The sequence below is a fragment of the Xiphophorus maculatus genome, chromosome 2, assembly GCF_002775205.1.
Source record: "Xiphophorus maculatus strain JP 163 A chromosome 2, X_maculatus-5.0-male, whole genome shotgun sequence".
NCBI classification, from domain to species: Eukaryota; Metazoa; Chordata; class Actinopteri; order Cyprinodontiformes; family Poeciliidae; genus Xiphophorus; species Xiphophorus maculatus.
The window spans coordinates 16,747,787-16,766,943 of NC_036444.1; the positions used below are offsets into that span (position 1 = coordinate 16,747,787).

The 19,157-nt window shown below is 42.6% G+C and overlaps 3 protein-coding genes across 14 annotated transcripts in view; 1 reads left to right on the plus strand and 2 right to left on the minus strand.

Annotated features, from left to right (window-relative positions):
- The window catches only part of mob2 (MOB kinase activator 2), a 62,517-nt gene extending 53,411 nt beyond the window's left edge, over nt 1–9,106 (plus strand). For 2 of the 4 annotated variants that reach the window (XM_005803260.2, XM_023346627.1), the window contains exons 2-5: nt 1,507–1,667; nt 2,527–2,620; nt 6,433–6,557; nt 7,348–9,104. In XM_005803260.2, the coding sequence (XP_005803317.1) occupies nt 1,507–1,667; nt 2,527–2,620; nt 6,433–6,557; nt 7,348–7,655 (688 nt within the window). In that variant the 3' untranslated portion in view covers nt 7,656–9,104. Of the gene's footprint in view, nt 1–1,506; nt 1,668–2,526; nt 2,621–6,432; nt 6,558–7,347 lie in introns of all 4 variants that reach the window. The other 2 variants (XM_005803258.2, XM_005803259.2) reach the window with 2 other exon arrangements.
- Nucleotides 9,107–10,735: 1,629 nt separating this feature from the next.
- On the minus strand, nt 10,736–15,219 carry kcnj11 (potassium voltage-gated channel subfamily J member 11). Its single transcript, XM_023346616.1, has one exon. It carries the CDS (start codon nt 13,660–13,662, stop codon nt 12,502–12,504), a length of 1,161 nt encoding a protein of 386 aa, XP_023202384.1. The 5' UTR covers nt 13,663–15,219; the 3' UTR covers nt 10,736–12,501.
- Nucleotides 15,220–15,700: 481 nt separating this feature from the next.
- Nucleotides 15,701–19,157, minus strand: part of abcc8 (ATP binding cassette subfamily C member 8) — a 67,252-nt gene continuing 63,795 nt past the window's right edge. For 5 of the 9 annotated variants that reach the window (XM_023346418.1, XM_023346447.1, XM_023346454.1 and 2 more), the window contains 3 exons: nt 17,907–18,040; nt 16,468–16,530; nt 15,702–16,006 (listed from right to left, as the gene is read on the minus strand). In XM_023346418.1, the coding sequence (XP_023202186.1) occupies nt 15,869–16,006; nt 16,468–16,530; nt 17,907–18,040 (335 nt within the window). In that variant the 3' untranslated portion in view covers nt 15,702–15,868. Of the gene's footprint in view, nt 16,007–16,467; nt 16,531–17,906; nt 18,041–19,157 lie in introns of all 9 variants that reach the window. The other 4 variants (XM_023346413.1, XM_023346408.1, XM_023346431.1 and 1 more) reach the window with 1 other exon arrangement.

Genomic DNA, 19,157 nt, shown 5'->3' on the forward strand with positions numbered 1-19,157 from the left:
ATCTGCAAATGAGGCTTTGTCCTTGGGCAAAGCAGTTTTCACATGATGAAACATGTAGCTCAGAGCAGAAAACCACCTGATTCTGCCTGCACTCCCACGAACAAGTTGAGGTTTTATGATTGACTGGATGGATACAAAGAAATGAATGAATAAAATGGACTGAAGTTTTTGACCAGTAGTCAAAAAAAAAGAAGAAATCCTTCAATCCAGGAGTAGATATTGGAAAAATTAATATTGACTAGTAAGAAGTAATTAACCAATCAACAATGCCTTTTAGCATCCTTGCAGTTCAAGTCCCACAGCCGGCTCGACAGCTGTGTGATTTTGAACACGTGGAAAACTTTAAACAAGAACCAGTTTGGTTTGCTCAGACGTTAAACGTTTCACAGGAAATCATCAGGCAGTTTGCCTTTGTCAGGGCTGATGAGTTAGATGACTGCAAGCACATAAAAAATAAACGTTTACAAAGTAGGAAGACTGCAGGCTGTGTGTGCGCAGCTACATGCTGACATGCCTTTCCCTTGTATGCTGGGTGGAAAAGCGAGGCAGCGCTTCCTGGGAAGGGGAATGAAACTGCAGCGTGCCAAGAAGGCCTCGCGGTTCTGTCATGTTTTGAAAGTGTTTATTTGTTCCCATGGTTATCAGCTGGAATCATGTCAGTTTGACTCCTCCTTTCTTTTCTCGACCTTACATTTCTTCCCTCTAAAACGCTTTTGATTGACTGAGGGGCTACATGCATGTTTTCGGTTTTGCCTGGAGGAAAAATCTGGAAGCAGACAGAGTGAAAGCGATGAAGTCGGTGATTGCTGAAAGACCGGAAGTGAGGGTCAGCGGAGCTAACTGTCTTCCTTGTCCTCACACAAACCCAAACATCAGTGGGCCTAAGCCAATCAGGATCAGGAACAGAGAGGAAATGTTAGAGCGGAGCACCCATCAGGCAGGATCTCAACCTGCTGTGTGGCTCAGAGGACCGACCAGGCATCCGTCTGTATTATATGTCGAGGTTTCTGGCCTTTGACCCCATGCAAACCGCTGCTCCTGGAGCAGCCTGAGGAAGAGCCCGAGGGGTGAGAGGTCAAAACTCGGGGAAGTAAAGGCAGGGTGTGATATGACGTGTCTGTGCTAAAAGTAGCACAACGAGCTGCAGACGGGCGACTTTGTGAGGCTATCTGAGCCGATGTAAGGTTGGAGATCTGCAGTAAATATGCGGCAGTGGGTGTTTGTGGGGTCTGCAGTGAAGTCACTGTCAAAGTCTGGGTTGGGGAGCATTTTCTTTATGTTTATGGATTCAGTCGCCCCCAGGCGTCATAGATCTGCAGGTCTGACCTCACTGAGGTTCCTTTAACTCTGATTTTGCTGAGGTCTCCATAAATTATTGGGTTTCTTTTGTTGCACTGCTGAGTTAAGGCTGGCATCACCATCTCACTTTTGCTTTTAAGAACGACTGCCTCAATCAAAAAGCATGCGCAGCTTTTCAAAACTGTCTTTTTTTCCTCTGTGTTGCAGGAAGTCGAAGACGAAGCCAAATGGAAAGAAGCCACCGGCAGAGGAGAAGAAGCAGTACGTGGAGCCAGAGTTCACCAAGATCCGGGTGGTGGACTTTGACCTGAAGGAGCTGGTGGTGCTGCCCAGAGAGATAGACCTCAACGAATGGCTAGCGAGCAACAGTGAGTGACTGACATCGTCATATGAGCGTGTTGAGTTCAAAACCACTAATGTAAATACCGAGCTATTAAGAGTAATTAAACACAGCTTCAAAAGGAGAGGTGGGGTTTTCATGTCGTTAAGACAAACTATACCTTAAAGTTCAGTGTTTGCTTCAACTTGTACGGTTTTCCCTTTGGGGCTTGTGTTGTTTTTCCAGCATGTGTGTGCACTTACCTTCAGGAGAGAAGAAGCTCCTAATCCAAATCTAGATTCTGCTAAACACTCTCTGTGGGATGAAGTGATCAAACTTTTCCTGGCCGATACTAATTATTTTGTTTTCACGAGGTCAGACCTGCAGGTTTAGCTTTTGTTAGTTTTAGATGCATTTAATCAATAAAATATTGGAGCATCTCTCTGATAAAGATTTAAATGCATCTTTTACTAAATTGTAGATGGTGCAAAATAACCCATACACCCCAAATTCAATGCTTGTAATGTGAAGATTAAACATAAACATGGCTGCATGTATTATGTTGAGGGAAAAACTTGTTTGGAAGACATTGCTGTAGGTATTTTCCACTGAAGTTGTTAAGTAAACGGATGAATTCCAGAAGGAATGTTGTCCTACTAGTAAAAACTACACGGTTGCACACATCTAACCTGTGAAACAAATATTTCAGAGTGTTTCTGTCACTGATCAGCCTCAGATTTGGTTCGTGAAAGAGCCGTTTATCTCTTTCACTTCTAAGTGACAACACCTGTCCCCTGTTGTTGATGATGCTGACTTGACAATATTTGTGTAGCTTGGTGTAGTCCTTTGCAGCAGATGACATGGGATGGTTGCCCTGGTGTGATCTGTGTGTCTTATGTGTTTCACAGCGACGACATTCTTCAATCTTATCAACCTGCAGTACAGCACCATTTCAGAGTTCTGCACCGGGGAGACTTGTCAGGCCATGACGGCTTGTAGCACGTAAGTTGTCTGCAACATGTTTTTAGCAGCTAACAACATATTGGTTAATTTATTAGAAATATCTGGTCTGGGGCTCCAGGTGGCTCCGCATAGAGACGCTACAGTCCTTGTTTAACCGATGTCGGGTTCAATTGCTGGGCTTTTTCTACCGGTCATTCTCTTCTCGGTCACCCTAATGCAGGGGTGGGCAACTCCAGGCCTCGAGGGCCGGTCTCCTGCAACTTTTAGATGTATCTCTACTTTAACACACCTGAGTGAAATAATGAGGTCATTAGCAGGACTCTGGAGAACTTGACTTCACTTAGGAGGTGATTCAGCTATTGGATTCAAGTGTGTTGGACCAGGGAGACATCTAAGAGTTGCAGGACACCGGCCCTCGAGGACCAGGATTGCCCACTCCTGCTAATGAATAAAGACCACTAGTGCCAAAAAAATGTTAAAAATAAATATGAATGAACTTTTGGTTCTGCTTTAAACTCATTAATGGTTTATTTTGGTCCCTGATTGTTGCCTATTAGCACCAAATCTTCTCATTACTGCCACTTTTATTAGCATTCCTTGTAAAGGTGTGTAATTTTTTATTGTAGATGCATCATCTGATGTGTATAAATGTTGAAAAATTACATTTAATTACAATTCTTTGATCTTTTGTAACAAAATAAAATGTATAGGTACCCCTGACAGTTCATTTTAAATAAAGGCTTTTTTAAAAGCATTTTTTTGATAACCAGAGTTTCTAGGAACTTTTGACTAATAATCCATTACTTGCCGTTTCCCTCTGGTATGAATATGTTGTGACAATGGCTCATTTCTCTCAGCCACTGGCCACTTTGATGCCACTTTGGGGGAACTGAGTCTCTAGAATAGCTATTAAACACTATTGACACATAATTTGGTCAGATAAAAGTAAGATTGTTACTATTCAGTTACAAACACTCACCAGTGAGTTTTGACAAAACAAAGAACAGCTGTTTAAATTACTTTATTCCCTTTGTGAAGTTCAGAGGAGGATGCATGATGTTGTGGGTAATTTTTAAAAGTACTTTTACTGCATCATTTTTCTCCGCTGAATAAATGTTCAATTAAGATTGGATTGGTTTTCTGATTATGGCGCTGTAATAAATTATCTTAAGGCTTTTTACACTTCTTTATTAGCTCCAATACATGTGGTTAGCCCTGCACATAAAAACTTCGTAAACTTTCTTTTCCCCTTCTGATATTTAATGATTTGTTCATTTTTCCACAGATCTATTTTAAGATTATTTGTAATCTGGCAAAGATGAGGTCATTGTGGTATAATCACTCACCTGGACAATTTCCTGCAGATTTCAGGAAATTGCAGTATATCCTCTTTGCCTTCTGCAGCCTGCTGATATGAACACAGACTGACTTCCTTAATGCTGTAATTAAACTGTCGCTAATTTGCCTTTTTAGATGTGATTAAAACTCACTCCTGGGTCACTGACCAGAGCTAGAGGTTTCATAGCAGCAGTTTGTTTTTTTAGCTACTGTGTGCCTCTGAAAACATGCTGGCATATTTATGGCATGAAGGGAGGCAACTGACTGCAAGTATTTGTGTAAACAGGGAGCCTGTTGGGGTGTGGTTCTGTCATCCTTTAAGTCTCTAAAGAGACGCCTTCTGTGTGCCGAATGACGGTAAAATCTGATCAGCCACACATTGTAAGCAACACATAACCCACAGTCTTGTAACATATTAACCAATCTGGAAAAGCTCACATCGGAGAAATGACCTGACAAACCCACCTCCACCACTGACTACTGGCAACCTGGTAGCTTTTCCGTGTAAAAGAAACTTGGCGAGCTTCCCTCTGAGTCAACAGTGGATTTTTTCCACGGCTGTCACCTGAAGCTAGTCTTGTTAGCCTCCACCCTGAGAGGAATGGAGGTAGCGTGCTTGGCCTGCACGAGTGAGCGCAGAAGGCGACGGCGTCTCGTTTTATTAGCCGCGTTCATTCAGCTGTGGAGATCAGAAGCAACGAGTTAACGCAGAAAAACACTCCAAACTAATATTGAATATATATTGTGCCGTAGCCTCTCTCTGGATTGAATTATCCATTTTGCAACACTAGGCCTCATATTTATGACTCTACCTTTCTCCCTTTCCTGCTGTGCAGCGCTCCACCCTTTCCTGCCCCTCTCTCCCCTCTTTCTGCGGTAAAGCACCGCCTGAGCCGCAGTCTCAGCAGCGTCAGTGCCCCTGCCCACGGGCAGAGCTTGGCACTATTTTAGGAAGAAAATGTTTCCATGATCTTTGAGGGAATGGAACCATTTAGCAGCCTTTTTATCCCCATTTTGTTCGGGTGGGTGGATAAAGTGCTCTGTGTGTTCATTGTTAGTCTCACTTAGCTGGTTCCATTTTAGATTCTGCAAACAGCGATAAAATCTTTTAAAAATAGATTTCCCCATTCAAAGCAGTTTGAACGTAATGAAACGTAACAGTTCCTGAAATATAATCAGTCTGGATGAGAGCGGCTCGCGGTGTGTGTTTGCACCTGGCATAGTCTGTGTGAACATAGCACTTTGTAAAATTACTCATATAAAATTACCATGAAACTTTGCTGTATTTTACTGAGATTTTACGTGAGAAAAATAGAAAGGAAACAATGTTATGTTGCATTTGTTTTCCTCCTCTGTCAACACGTTTTAGAACCTCCTCTTTGAGCATTTCCAGCTGCAGATGTTTCGGAGAATGTCTCGACCATCTTTACACACCTAGAGGCAGGTTTTCTTTATTTAGGAAAAAACATAAATTTACTCGGCTTGCATCTGTGATTATGGATTCTTGTCACAAATTCTTAATTGAATTCAGGTCTGGACTTTGACTGGGCCATTCTAGCCTGATCTAAAACATGACACTGTAGCTTCCTTAAATTATTTTAATATTACCATTGAGATGGCTTCTACAGGTGGTTGATCAGTCTGAAATTTATTTTATTTTTATTTATGAGACAAAAGAGGGCTGCGTTAAATATATTTATATCTCCTGGTGCTTTACAATTTTCGTCTATCACACAAAATCCCCATAAACACACCTGAGTCTGTGGCTGCAATGGGACAAATTAGAGGTGTGTGAATACTTTGGCGAGGCATTGTGGGGCTCTATGATTGGTGTGACCAGTAGATATCCTGCAGGTTTACTCAGGATTTGTAATGTCTGGTCCTCCACCTCCCACACACACACACACACACACACACACGGTGCCTCAGCTGCACCTGCGCTCTCATTTTATCAGCCAATGAACCGACTCCTTTCAGCTCTGAGATCATGCTTTGTTTCTTCACTCATCCTGTTTCGTTTGTCTGACTCATCGTGAGCCTGCTAAAGTCTCTCAGGTGACCTCTTCCCACTGATGACATCTTTTTCTTGCCTGTTCTTCCAGATGTTTACTGTTGTGGGTTAGTCCAAACAGAAATGTTGGACCAGCAACAGGACTGGCCCTGAACTGGTGATGAATGTAGAGAGATCAGGGAACTGGTTCCAATTGGAGTCGAATAAAACTCAATTTGTTTATTTAGCTCTTTCTATTACTCTGCCGCTTAATTCAGAAAGTCGTTTAGTTTTTTTTCCTGATGAGGAAACAGAGCAGCAGATTGTTTTTAAAGGTTGATTATGCCTCATCGCTGGCTAATGTGCTGTTCATCACCCTGTTGCTCCAGGAAGTGCTCTTGTTTTTGTCTCAGCTGCCATAAACATCTATTTGCATGTTTATTTAAAGTTGCACAGTTGCGTAATCAAAGGATTTTACAAAATATCAGAAAGGTGATTTCCATGTTTGTCTCTCTGTCTCTAGAATATACTACTGGTATGACGAGAGGGGGAAGAAGACAAAGTGCACTGCTCCACAGTACGTCGACTTCGTAATGAGTCTTTGTCAGAAACTGGTCACAGACGAGGAAATCTTTCCTACAAAGTATGGTGAGTGGACCCCCTGAGCCTCTGAAGCGTGAACCTGACTGATGCTACACTGCCCCCTGCAGGCGTATAAATTTAGAATGTTGCCTTAGAAGTCTGGAGTACTAAATTTCATTTAGGTTTTATAAAGAAACTGTAAAAAAAGAAAATGTAGTTCATTCCATATCATTTGTCTGAACGACATCCAGATTCTGTCCTCCTGTCTGTCTATCCATCCATTCTCTTGTCTATCATCCCTTCACTCAGCTGTCTTACATCAGTATGTAAATCCTCCATCTTTCCAGCCTTTTGCTTACCAATCAGACCATCCAACTTTCTTTCTGTTAATCTGTTCATCCATCCAGTTGTCTGTTGATCAATCAAATCCAATTATCTTTCATTTGGCCAGTCGTCTATCCTTCCAGCCATGTGTCCTTCTGTTTCCTCCACCAGTTTACCCATCATGCTTCCTTCCTCCTCATTTTTTCAGGTTTCATAGTTGAACCCTGACATTTGTAGAGGTATTGGCCTTAAATTCATAGTAAAGTTTGTAATTTTACTTGGAAAGTGGCCTAAAAGGGACTGAGAACTCTGACCAGATCTCCTAACAAGTGCCTCGGCTAAAAGTTGTAGTAAAACTTACATCATTTAGCCCGACAGCTAGCTTAGTTTAGTTCAACAGGGTATGTTGGCTGCTAAAATAAATAAATGCCTGTGACTCAATAGCAGACTTGACCTCTGACCTTTTTTTCCGTATCTCGTGATGCTTGTTCATAAACCAGTCCCTCTTGTCTGCTTTTGTTTCCTCCTTCAGGCAAAGAGTTCCCCAACTCGTTTGAGTCGTTGGTGAAGAAGATCTGCCGGTACCTGTTCCACGTGCTGGCTCACCTCTACTGGGCGCACTTTAAGGAAACGGTGGCTCTGGACCTGCACGGCCACTTGAACACTCTGTATGCACATTTCATCGTTTTCGTAAGGGAATTCAACCTGATCGACCCTAAGGAGACCTGTATCATGGACGACTTGTCCGAAATCCTCTGCAGTCCCGTTCCCGCCCCGGCCCCCTCCGCCCCCGCACCGGCCCCCTCCCCGTCTTCACAGAACCACGTGACGGAGAGATGAGCAGCGGCGGCGAGATGGCGGCCCTGGGGGATGATGGAAGATCTGAGAGGAGAGAAGGGAAAACAAACAGCCCAGTCCCCTTTCTCGGTGCAGGCAGGACTTATGAAACCTTCCACTACCCTAATGTTTCGCTCCACCACCGACCGACCGACCAGTCGGGAGGAAAAGGCCTGGGAGGGTTTCATGTGGGGAGGTTGGGGTTGCGGGGAGGGGTTTGTCACGCCAGCAGGAAATGGCGTGAGCGTTCCTCCCAGGGACAAATCCCTCCCGTCTTCTCTGCAATCTAAACTAGGAACAAAAGACAAAATGTGTATATTTTATTTTATTTTTTTGGTTTTTATTTTCCTCGTTTATTTTTGTTGAAAGTTTTACTCAGTTTTATTTTGTTGTTGTTGAAGCGGGGTGCAGTGTTTCTATCCACCTCCATCTGTCCTCTACCTAGCATACAGTACAGGAAGGCGTGGGGGCCGGGGCTCTGCTTTGCTTCGACCTGCTATGTGTACAGTGTAGATGAGTGGAGAAGCGGCGCCTCTGCTCACCCGCAGGCTCGTCTCCCTCCTGCTCCGGGGATGGGGGTGGCGGCGCTGCGACGGCAAGGAGGCAGCCATGTTACCGCCTGATGGAGCAATGCTAGCCAATCACTGTTCGGGTTCTTTATCTGGAGCGAGTGGGGGGTGGTAATTAAGGCGCTTCCTACTCAGGATCTGAGAGAATCAGTCAACTGCTGCCAGAGAGGAGCCTCTCGATTTCATTCTGTCCCTTATTCACTAGACTGCCTCATAGGACAAATGTTGCTCATATTTAACTGCACTGTACTCGCATAATCCCCCACAAACATGTCCCACAGCGTACCTGTAGGGGGCAGCAAACATGCAGACAAAGGGGCAAATCTAAAGATTGTACGCTAGATGTTTAATCTTCTCATAGAGCGAATACTTCGAGGCAGACTGGGCGCCCATACCGGGCGATTCACAGCTGCGTGTTGGTGTCGAGCACGGCCGCACCACCCACTCCAGCAGCACAGGAGGACAAAGACATGAGGTCATGTCTGCAGGCTCAGAGGGGCGGACGTGGAGACGGGAGGAGGAGTGGGAGTAACGGTGCAAAGCTGCTCTGCTGCGTAAACACTCACCTGTGCTTCCAGCTCAGAAATGAAAAAACACAGCTTTTATTTTTTTGCCTCACCCTTTAAATTTACTTTTGTTTTTCTTTTTTTTAAAGAGGAAAATAAAAGATCATCAGAGGAAAATTAGTTTGGATATAGAACATGCAAAGTCTGCTTGGACTTTACTGTACAAAGAATCACAAGCGGGTTCTGTCAGATATAGCCTCTGTTTGGAGGAGGATTGAATTTATGATTCTCCATTTTTATTTATTTTTAAATTTCTCTCTTTTTTTGCAGGGTTCCTCAGTTCTGGCTCATTTTTATGTATTTTAATTATTAACTAAGTTAAAAGCAATTTAATATTTTAAGCTCTGCGGATTATAATCTAATAAAAGAGAGAAATGCCAGCTGTGTCCGTCTCTTATTAATATAAAACTTTTAACAGGTTTAGTGTGTGAGATGAGTAGCAGGGACTTGTAAGTATTTAAATATTTCAACTGTGAAAAATTGTGGTTTATTAAAAAAACATTAACATTAAAATATGACCTTAAATGACTGATATCATCTACTACATTTCACCGGCTCACGTTGGGCTACATGATCAGGAAAAATAAAGGATATAAGTATTTACCAGTTCTAAAGTATGAAACAGAGATTCATGTCAGATATATTCTATATGACATAGAATGCATGTAATAGTAATATGGACCAGAATCTTTGAATGTCTCTCTAAAACTTGTTGCCATGACGAATTGGTTCTGTTTGGGGGAAACGGGGTCAAATGTAGCCCGATAGTCACACTATGCCTAATAAAGTGAGTACATTGAGATTAAATTTGAACAAATACCGATTTATAACTTATTAGGCCAGTTCATCTATCATTTACCAAAATACTTTGACTTTTTATTTTAAATAAAGAAACATCAAGCTTCCAACACAATTATAAGATTAAATCTTAATCTCTTTAAGATTCTAGTTTTATGTGGAGTCAGACAATATGTCTATGGAGGACCAAAACTGCCAACTTCATTTTATATTCTATAAATGTTCACAAGATTCAGTTTGTTTGCAATAATTAAGGGAGAACGGTTCCAAATCACAAAGCGCATTGGCAGCAATTATATGTTATCAGGTAGAGACTTCAGACAGTGTAATAGCGCCATCTAGTGGCCCTTCATCAGTAACACTGAACCCTACCATGGCAGGTCCGGCCCAAGGTTGCATGGGGCCCTAAACGAATTAAATTAGGACTCCTCTTCCTGTTGAGAACATCATCACTAACAGGGTTTTATATAGATTTGGTGAAATCAGGAGTTTAATTGTGCAGCCATGTTCTGTATAAGCATCTTTATATGCTCTGCAGATTTTTTGCCCGGGTCCTGCAGAAAAGGAGAGCGACGTCTCAATGGAGTATTAACCTGGTTAGGTACAGGAAATTAAATTAAGTGAACTAGCCAAGCTTAAAAGCGATCTGTGATCATTCATTATCACTGAGATGTGTTTATTCACATACTGAGCTCAAACAAAAGACTAAACTCAGAATCAGATTGTAGCTATGGCAACACAACTGTCAAACTATGAGAATTTTTTTTTTTCACTTTTAGAAAGTAAACTTGCTGGTTCCTTAAAACTTTAAATTTAAATGTTAAACTATTTAAAATCTAATTTATATTTACTGAAACTGTTAAATTGACCTTCTCAAACAAATGTTGAAATTCTTGTAAGATAGTTAGATATATCTAACAAGTCTATAGTCTGTGTTAAAATTCAAGTCTTAATGGGGCCCCAGATGGCCTGAGGGCCCAAATAGCTGCTTGGTTCGCTTTACCTCAGGCCGGCTCTGCCTCCAGGGCTGATACTTTAAGTACAAAATTAATGCCATAATGTTGAAAATACTTGTATATATGAAGATCGATAATATTTCAAATATTGTTCATGATTGTACTCGAGCAAAGAAAGATGAGAAAAAATGGAGTACATGAAAACAGCTTTACTTTAATGTCATTTTCAGCAAGGCCATATACAACATTCTTTTTATCTTTAAGTTAAGCATCTCCCTTTCTAATAATTTAAAATACATGCAATCATTCAGATTTAAAAAACAAACATTGCACTCTGGATGCCAGGGCTCACATTTAAACATCTCAGAAGTTTTGAAGTGGGGTTTTGTTAAAAGGTTAAAAAAAATTTATTTCTTACCAGGAATAGAAAACATTTTGAACTCTAGAGTTATTTCCTTAATTTGCCAATTTATACTCCTGTTCTGTACCTACATACAGTATTTCATCCCTCCCTACTTCTATTTTGTACCAAAGTACCCAAACTATTCTCTAAGTTTGATAATATAATTTTAATCAAGCATATTACCTATTAGAATAACTCTTCAATAGATTGATTACTGATGTTTGAAACTTCAAAGATGTATTATAATTGTAGTTATAGATTGTAGTCATTTTGGTAAAATATACATATTTCCATTTATTTTTATTTTTATTTTTTTATATGTAAACTCACTCCAACTCTGCCTCTAATGGGCTAATCTATCTATTGATGTCTCCTCTCCAGGAAATACACTGATCCTGGAATTAGGGCAAATTTAGGTCTAATTCATACCTCCTCTTCTATGTCTGACCGCAAACTAGAGATTTATTTCAACATTATTCTTGAAATACAATTTTAAACTTCTTATCCACATTTTGAGATTTTTCTCACGTCTTTGTATTTAATCTTAAAACAGGTAAGCGACAAAAAGTCAAAGCCTTTATTCAACCAGGTCAACTTGGGTTACAATATGTTGTTGATTTCATTTTGTTGAAAGTTCTTTGTCGTGTTTTTCCTCTCAGTGAGGTTTTGTAACTTTGCCTACTTATTAACTTTCTTTAAGCACTTCTTCATCCACATCCAACCTGGTCCCAAATCCAGAGTGAGAGTATTGAGAAGTCCAGAACTGTTTACCTGGTCAGAAAGACATGTAGGAGAAATCCCTCTGCTCCTCAACCGAGAGGGAAAAAAACATCTGACAAAAGTAAGGCACTGTTTCTAGTTTCTATTTCTGTCCTTGGCAGCTCTGGTGTTGAAAGCTGAAGGAACAAATGTCTTTCTGAGTCTTTGAAATCCTTCCCATCTTTCTCCTCTCAGATAAATGTTGGGTACTTTGGTATTCAGACTTTGTAGTTTTAACTCCTTTCTTTAAATCAATTTTAGTGTTCATCCTTAGTAAATCCCAATGCTTTCAAATTCACAGAAATCTGTTTGCTTTATTTTCTTTGTCATAAAAATCAATCATTAAATAATTCATCCTTCAGATTATACTTGAAGTTATGACACTGATGCAGCACATATAAGATATTTTTGTGTAGGGCTTTGGTAAAAAAAAAAAAAAAAAAAAAAAATTAAAGCCACATTAAGAACAGCGTTGAGACTAGAGCTGCTTTTGGGCGGTAGAGTTTACTGTTTCCTCTCAGATAATCACTCTGGATTCATAATAAATATGGAGAGAAAGAGAATCGCTTATTAAAGATAGATAGGTTATTAACTACGTGTAACCTTTTCACAGAACCCCAATTTTGAAATTCTGAACTATTCCAACAGTCAGAGTTATTTCAGTGCTTTGTCTCTGATCCTGAGGTAAACACAGGTTTATGTGTGCATACAATGTGCGCGCAAATGTAAAATAAATAAGATTCCGGTTGTTTTTAAATGATACTGAAAGTGAAGCGGCTCAGTTTCAAGCAGAACGCCTCACTTGTTCTCCATTCTGGACCTGCGCACTATCGCGGTCCCCCTCCGCCTTCTCACGGACGGCCGCATGGTGACGCCCTCGTTCAGCTTAAACCGTGCGATGCCACCGGCCTCATCCAGCTTCTTGGCGCTGCAGCACGGCGTCGGTACCTTGACGGTGTTGCCAAACTTGGAGTAGTCCACTGCGTACATGCCGTCGTCTTCGGACACCGTCGGCACGAAGCGCTGGCCCCACAGGATCTCCTCCGACACGTAGGAAGTCCTGGCCTGCGTGGTGATGCCGGTGGTCTCCACCACCCCCTCCAGCACCACGATCACCTCCAGGTCCTGGTGCTGCAGGTCGTTCGGTGAAAGCTCGTACAAGGGGCTGGACTTGTCGATGACATGGCAGATGATGAGGGGGGACACCAGGAAGACCCCGTTGGTCCCCACCGGATTATCCATGTGGATGTCGATCTGGTCAAGGGGCACCACCTCTCCCTCCTCCGTGGTGCTCCTCCTCACCACCTGCATCCGCACGGTGGCGCTGATGATCATGCTTTTCCTCAGGTCTCCTATGCGGATCATAAAACACAGCTTGCTGTTTCGGAGGGAGATGACTGCGTGCTTGCTGAAGATGAGCGTCTCCGCGCGCCGATGAGCCTGCGCAGTTTTCATGAAGATGCAGCCCAGCATGATGGCGTTGATGACCAGTCCCACGATGTTCTGCACTATGAGGATGATGATGGCCGAGATGCACTCCTCCGTGATCATCCGACCCCCGAAGCCGATGGTCACCTGGACTTCTATGGAGAAGAGGAAGGCGGAGGAGAAGGAGTGGATGTCGGTTACGCACGGGACAAAATCATCCCCCTTTTCACCCAGGTCCCCGTGCGCAAAAGCCACAAGCCACCAGATCATCCCGAACAGGAGCCAGCTGCACAGGAAGGACATGGTGAAAATGATGAGAGTGTGGAGCCATTTCAAATCCACTAGTGTGGTGAACACGTCCTGTAAGAACCGACCCTGTTCTCGGATGTTGGTGTGCGCAACGTTGCAGGTGCCGTTCTTCCCCACAAACCGAGCCTTCCCTTGTTTGGCCTTGAACTTCGGCTGCAGAACATCCTCAGCTAATCGTGTCAGCAAGTAATCCTCAGGAATGAGTCCCTTCCTGGACAACATTGCACTCCCATGCTATGTACCCACAACCTTCAGGCTCGGGGTCCTCTGTGCGCTCGGCTCAGAGACGGGTTCGCCCCCCTTCCTTCCCAGTCGGAACCCGCTGGTGTCCGCTGTCGGGCGCAGTGAGGAGAGTCCTGGAGTCGCTCCGTGTTCTGGAGGCTCGCGCGCTCCTCACGTCGCCTCCGGATCAGGCGCTTCAGGACCGGGAAGTCCCATGAGAGGATTCCTTCTCCACGTTCCACAGCTGCCGCCGCCACTCACAGCACCGTCCGACTGACTGGACATAGCTGGGCCACGCCACCCAGTCTCATCCTGAGTTCACTCGGCTATACGCGTAGCTGCGTTCTCGTGGTCGTGGCCTTGTGCGTAAAGGGGATTCTGGGGGGGGGGGATAAACTTTCGACGCAGGGGCGTGAGGACCCTCTGAGCGGCGTTTGATCACATTTATATTTGGAGTCAGGTTCACGTGTCGCAGCTGTGCTGACCTCGCCACTCCACTATAGCTCGGTAACGTGAGATGGAGCGAGGAGGAGAAGCAGTCCCTCCCCCACCCTCCGTTTTAGTCTATCGATGATTTTTAAAAATGGTTTTTCAAACGCTATTTGCACTCAAAGGATACTTTGTAGTTTTTTTTAAAAAAGGAGTTGGTTTTCTTTACTCACCCCAAACAAACCCTTACGCAAAGCCACGGTTTGTCAAATATATCCTTTTCAGTCACCTCCGACTGCCTCTGCTGCTGCCTCAAAGGCAACAACACGCCCACTTTTCCTTCTGCTAAAACAGAGGAACGCAAGCGCAGGAGGAGACGAGAATCCAAGAGAGATGCAACGAGCAGCTCATTAAATCTGCTTATTTACGGCTCTGAATAAACAGTATAAGGGCTGACAGAACACAGTCAATCACTTCTCAAGAAATCACACGATGTCACAATGTTTCAAGGGATTCTTTATAAACCAACCCTGAGAACCTACAGAACAAGGGGGTCACATTATTGGCATTCAACGTGAATAAGGTGAATAAAAAAAACCTTAAACTAAATTCATATGAATATAATCTGGTAAATTTTTCAGTGGAGGGGAAAAAAAAAACCCTCCAGTTAATAAATAATTGTTTTTATCAAAATCACCAGTGGTGCAAAAATATTGGAACCCAACTTGTAACAGGTGGAGTATTTTGATGTGGGTCACATGGGCCAGAGGGGGGCGGCACCAGCAGTCAGAAAAACGCGAAGTGTTTTACAAATCAGACACTGTGCTGAGTAGTGATGGACGCAATCGCTACCTGAGTGACTTGAATTAAAATAATGACGTTACAAACTCAATACTTTGTGGGACTAGTCAAAGTAAGCTGCATCTTTGGGTGGAGATATAATGAACTAAATCTCAAATCTTTAAGAGATTATATTCTTTAAGATTAAACGGGTCAACAAACGATGCCCTCCATCTTTAATAACCAATCATTATAATGTTGTTTAATGTCCTCCATTGTATAGAAAATGAAGCCTAGGCGCAAATTCAAACTGGAAGACTCTTTTATCCCCACCGGGACCCGTTAATTGAAGCGACCTGCCCACAATCGTCGACCTATCAACGCCGGACCAAGCCACGTCACGTCCAATCACCGACCAAGTCCCAGCTGATAAGGACCTTCATTCATGGCGTCCTTCGCTCTCCAGCCGAGCTCAACCCACCACCACCCCTTCTCCTCCATTCGCCCGGTCCTGAGGCCCGCACCCTTCTTCAACCTCCACCACCAGTGCCGGGCCCCGGGGGATGACGTTCCTAACAACATCGGGGATGCTCATCTGAAGCCTATCGCTAACGCTGCGATAACCGTTATCCCCAGCCGGGGCCCGAGCGCCAAAGACTTTAAATTCTGTTTGTCAATAAACTCTTCTAATTGTCTTCTCATCTCCGTCTGAGTCTCTCCAGATTGAAATTGTATGCATTTCAGCGGGAGCAGTTACTTGCTCAGCTCTTTTCTCTTTATCTGCAGTAATAAAAATCACCGTCCTGAAAACCTCAGAGTCAAAACACATTGTGATGATAATTTATGTTTTATTAACAAAGAATCAGTCATTTTTATGTACAAATATAATACAGCATGATTAAAAAATAAGAGGAATATAGATATTCCGTGGGACAATTGCACTTTGAATGTCTTCCTTTGACGCTTCCGAAGCTTTCCTCTTGTCGTGCCGCTTCCTCTACTTGTCCGCTCGCACGAAGGAGGCGAAGACGCTGTCCTCTCTGTCAAGCAGGGCCTGGGGTCTGTCGTATTCCAGGATGATCCCCCGCTTCATCACAATCACCAGGTCGGCGTTCAGGATGGTGTGGACTCGATGCTGCGTGGCGGAGAAGAAGGGATCCATTACTGCACTGGGACAGCTCAGAGAGCGCTTCGAAGAACTCAAACTGACTCACTATCTCTCTTTTAAAACTTGGATGCAGTGCTGTGATGGTGCACAAATCAATGAGTTTGCAAATGGAAGATAAAGAGTTAAAATAGCTGAATGTCATTTAATAAAAACAATCAGCATTGGCAGATTAATGTTTTTGCAAAACCTTTATGAGGACGAGAAAAACAAAACAAGTCCTTCATTCATTTCTTCCTCCTGACCTGGTTTCCCTCTTTGCTTCATGATCTTGCAGCAGAATATCTGCAGCCATTTATGAGAAACACATTAGCAGAACAGGATGAAAGTCAGCACTCTCGGGGCAGAAACGTATAGCCGCTATGTTGCGGGAATCCCTGAAGAGCTGCTGCGGTGTAGGAGGAGGAGGAAGAGGAGGAAGAGGTACTCACTGCTATAGTTACTACTGTCCGGTCAGCAAAAGAGGTCATCACCACTTTCTGCAGGATGCTCTCCTGAGGGATGCAGAGCAAGAGAATGCTGGTTCAAACATACACACATTAGATTCCACTTTGCATAAAAATATGAGTTTTATTAAGATTTAACTTAATGCTTGTAATAAAAACACACATATTCTTCACTCTGCCCTCTATCCTGTTTATCTGTGTGCACTAAAAGCTGAACTGTGTTTCCTCCGGGGCTTTCCTGCTACGTTGTTGTAAGCTCAAAGTGGAGCTGTTTGTGAGTGAACATTCAAGAGAGGGATATCTGAATGTACAGAAACTCCCCTCAGGCTCTTATACGCACTTAGCTCTGCCTTCTTTTATTTCACCCTCTTCCAGCTTCATGGATTCCCTCCCCAGCACTTCTGCTTGCTTCCAACTCTCCTCCTCACTCTAAAATCCTCAGTTTGGGATTCCATGTCTGATCGTCTCCCTCTCTCCCTGCCACAGTAGTTCATATTTATCAAGTGCAGTTTTTGTCATATGTATCCACATGTTCAGCTTGAGGTGACTGTTTAGGTCTGAACGGCACATTATTCTGAAACTTCCTTTATTTGATTCCTCTCCTTATCTGAAATGATAACATTCCTGCTTTTAAACAGAGTCTTTCCATTTTCAGTAACGCTGGAACTTTCCAGACCGGTTTTACTGTGTGTTTGGTATCACTGCCCTGAGCAAGGTGTGTTCAGGCTTCAACCGCTTTATGCACCAGCACCACTACTCTCTGTCTATGTAGTCATTTTAAAATTTCAGTCGAACTTGAAGTTGCTGATTTTCTAGCAGGATGTTCTTACTTGGTTGTCATCCTCTGAGTCCACTGTAATGTGGACAGTGACCCGGTGTCCCGGCTTCTTCCAGTTTATTGGACATTTGAGTCATGGCGTTATCTTGATTCTGGACATCCTGAACATTTCCTTCTCTCCGAAGGTGACAGTCTGCGGCCAGATGGTTGAAACTGCAGCTGAATGCTGAATTAACAACCCACCACTAAAGAGAACAACTGCAAGGTTTCAGTAAAAGTCCAAAAATGAATATTGGATTCAGAATGAGGTGTAAGATATGACCAAATCTGTGGGTCTCAATAGTTAATTATAGAAGTAAATATTTAAATTTAAGTTCAGGTGAGACTCACTGTCATTAATTTCTCCCATTTTAATCTGCCTCTTGTTCTTCATTGTATTTGGAGTTTCATCCCATAAACATCTTAATTTGTCTTTATCTTTGCGCCGTCGCTGGCAGCTAAACTGCACCCAGGGAACTTTGTGAGCTCTCATTTCCGTTGCCCTCTCCTATCTCTGCTTTTCTCATTTCCTGTGCCTCCCTTTCTACCTAAAACTCATCTCCATTTCATCGCCTCGAGATGTTTCTCTTCTTAGGCGCGTACTGACCGTCGCCATGTCTATGGAGGCCGTGGCTTCGTCCATGATGAGGATGCTGCTCTTCCTCACGAAGGCTCTGGCCAGACAGAAGAGCTGTCTCTGACCCTGGCTGAAGTTCTCTCCTCCCTCCGTCACCACGGCGTCTGAAAACACAACCACAAACTTCATAAACAACAACCACAAAGCCGTCATAAAGGCTCAGATGTGGACTGAATACAGGAGAGCAGAAGAGAAGACCCAGAACTTTTAACTTTTGCTCTGTATTTTTTAACCTTATAATATGCTGTTAATACCATTAGTAGTTTGTATAACCAGTTTTTACCGACGGAAGCACAGTTAGTAACAAGGGACTATGCTACAGTAATAAAAGATGGACCTTACATACAAAGCTGGAGATATTGAAATCAGAACTTTTTTTGTATTTATTTGAACCTTTATGATGGAGAAATCCTAAACCTAAGATCGACTGTATAGTAATTGTCTCCATATGAACAGCTACTATTGCAGAATTATAGTGAAACTTGCTGTTTGTATATTCAAATTACTTGGCAAGTTCCCGCAAATGATTAACGCCACATATAATGTAGAATTTTAGACATATTCAAACATATTGTCTTAAAAATATAAATCTGTACTCTTTAATTTTTTTAGCCACTAGAATAATGTATTTTAGTAGTTCACGTTTTTTTTTTCCCCAAAAATGATCTAAAACACCCAGTAAAAGGAAAAAAGTGTTAAACTGACCAGATCCCAGTGAGTCCACTAAACATCTGTTCCCATGAGCACAGTGACAGGTAATTCAACATTTATAAGTGGCCTTTTTGAAACTCTAAACTTGCTCAATAATTGAGGTGAAATTCTTAAGCTGATCCTCTGTCTGTTACATAGTAGCTGTAACTTGATAAATATTTCCCTCACAAGTTGTAATATTTATGACTTCTCCTCCCAGTACATTTTTATGACTGGTTCAAAATACAGAGAATGAATAAAAATAAAAAATAAGGAAAAAAAACAAAACAAAACAAAAAAAAACAGGAGACGTTAATTATTTCTGATGTTTTCTCACTTTCTCCAGCTCCTTTTTTAGTTCCATGTTCACATATGAAGTGAACTGCAAACTGTTTATTATGCATTATAGACACTGTACAGACACTTTCCTTAAATCATAGGGAAACTTAATTAACCTTAAAGTCCCTGTCCACACACAAATGTCCTATTTAGCATCTGTCTTCAGTTTCCAGATGCCTGCTTTCATCAGTG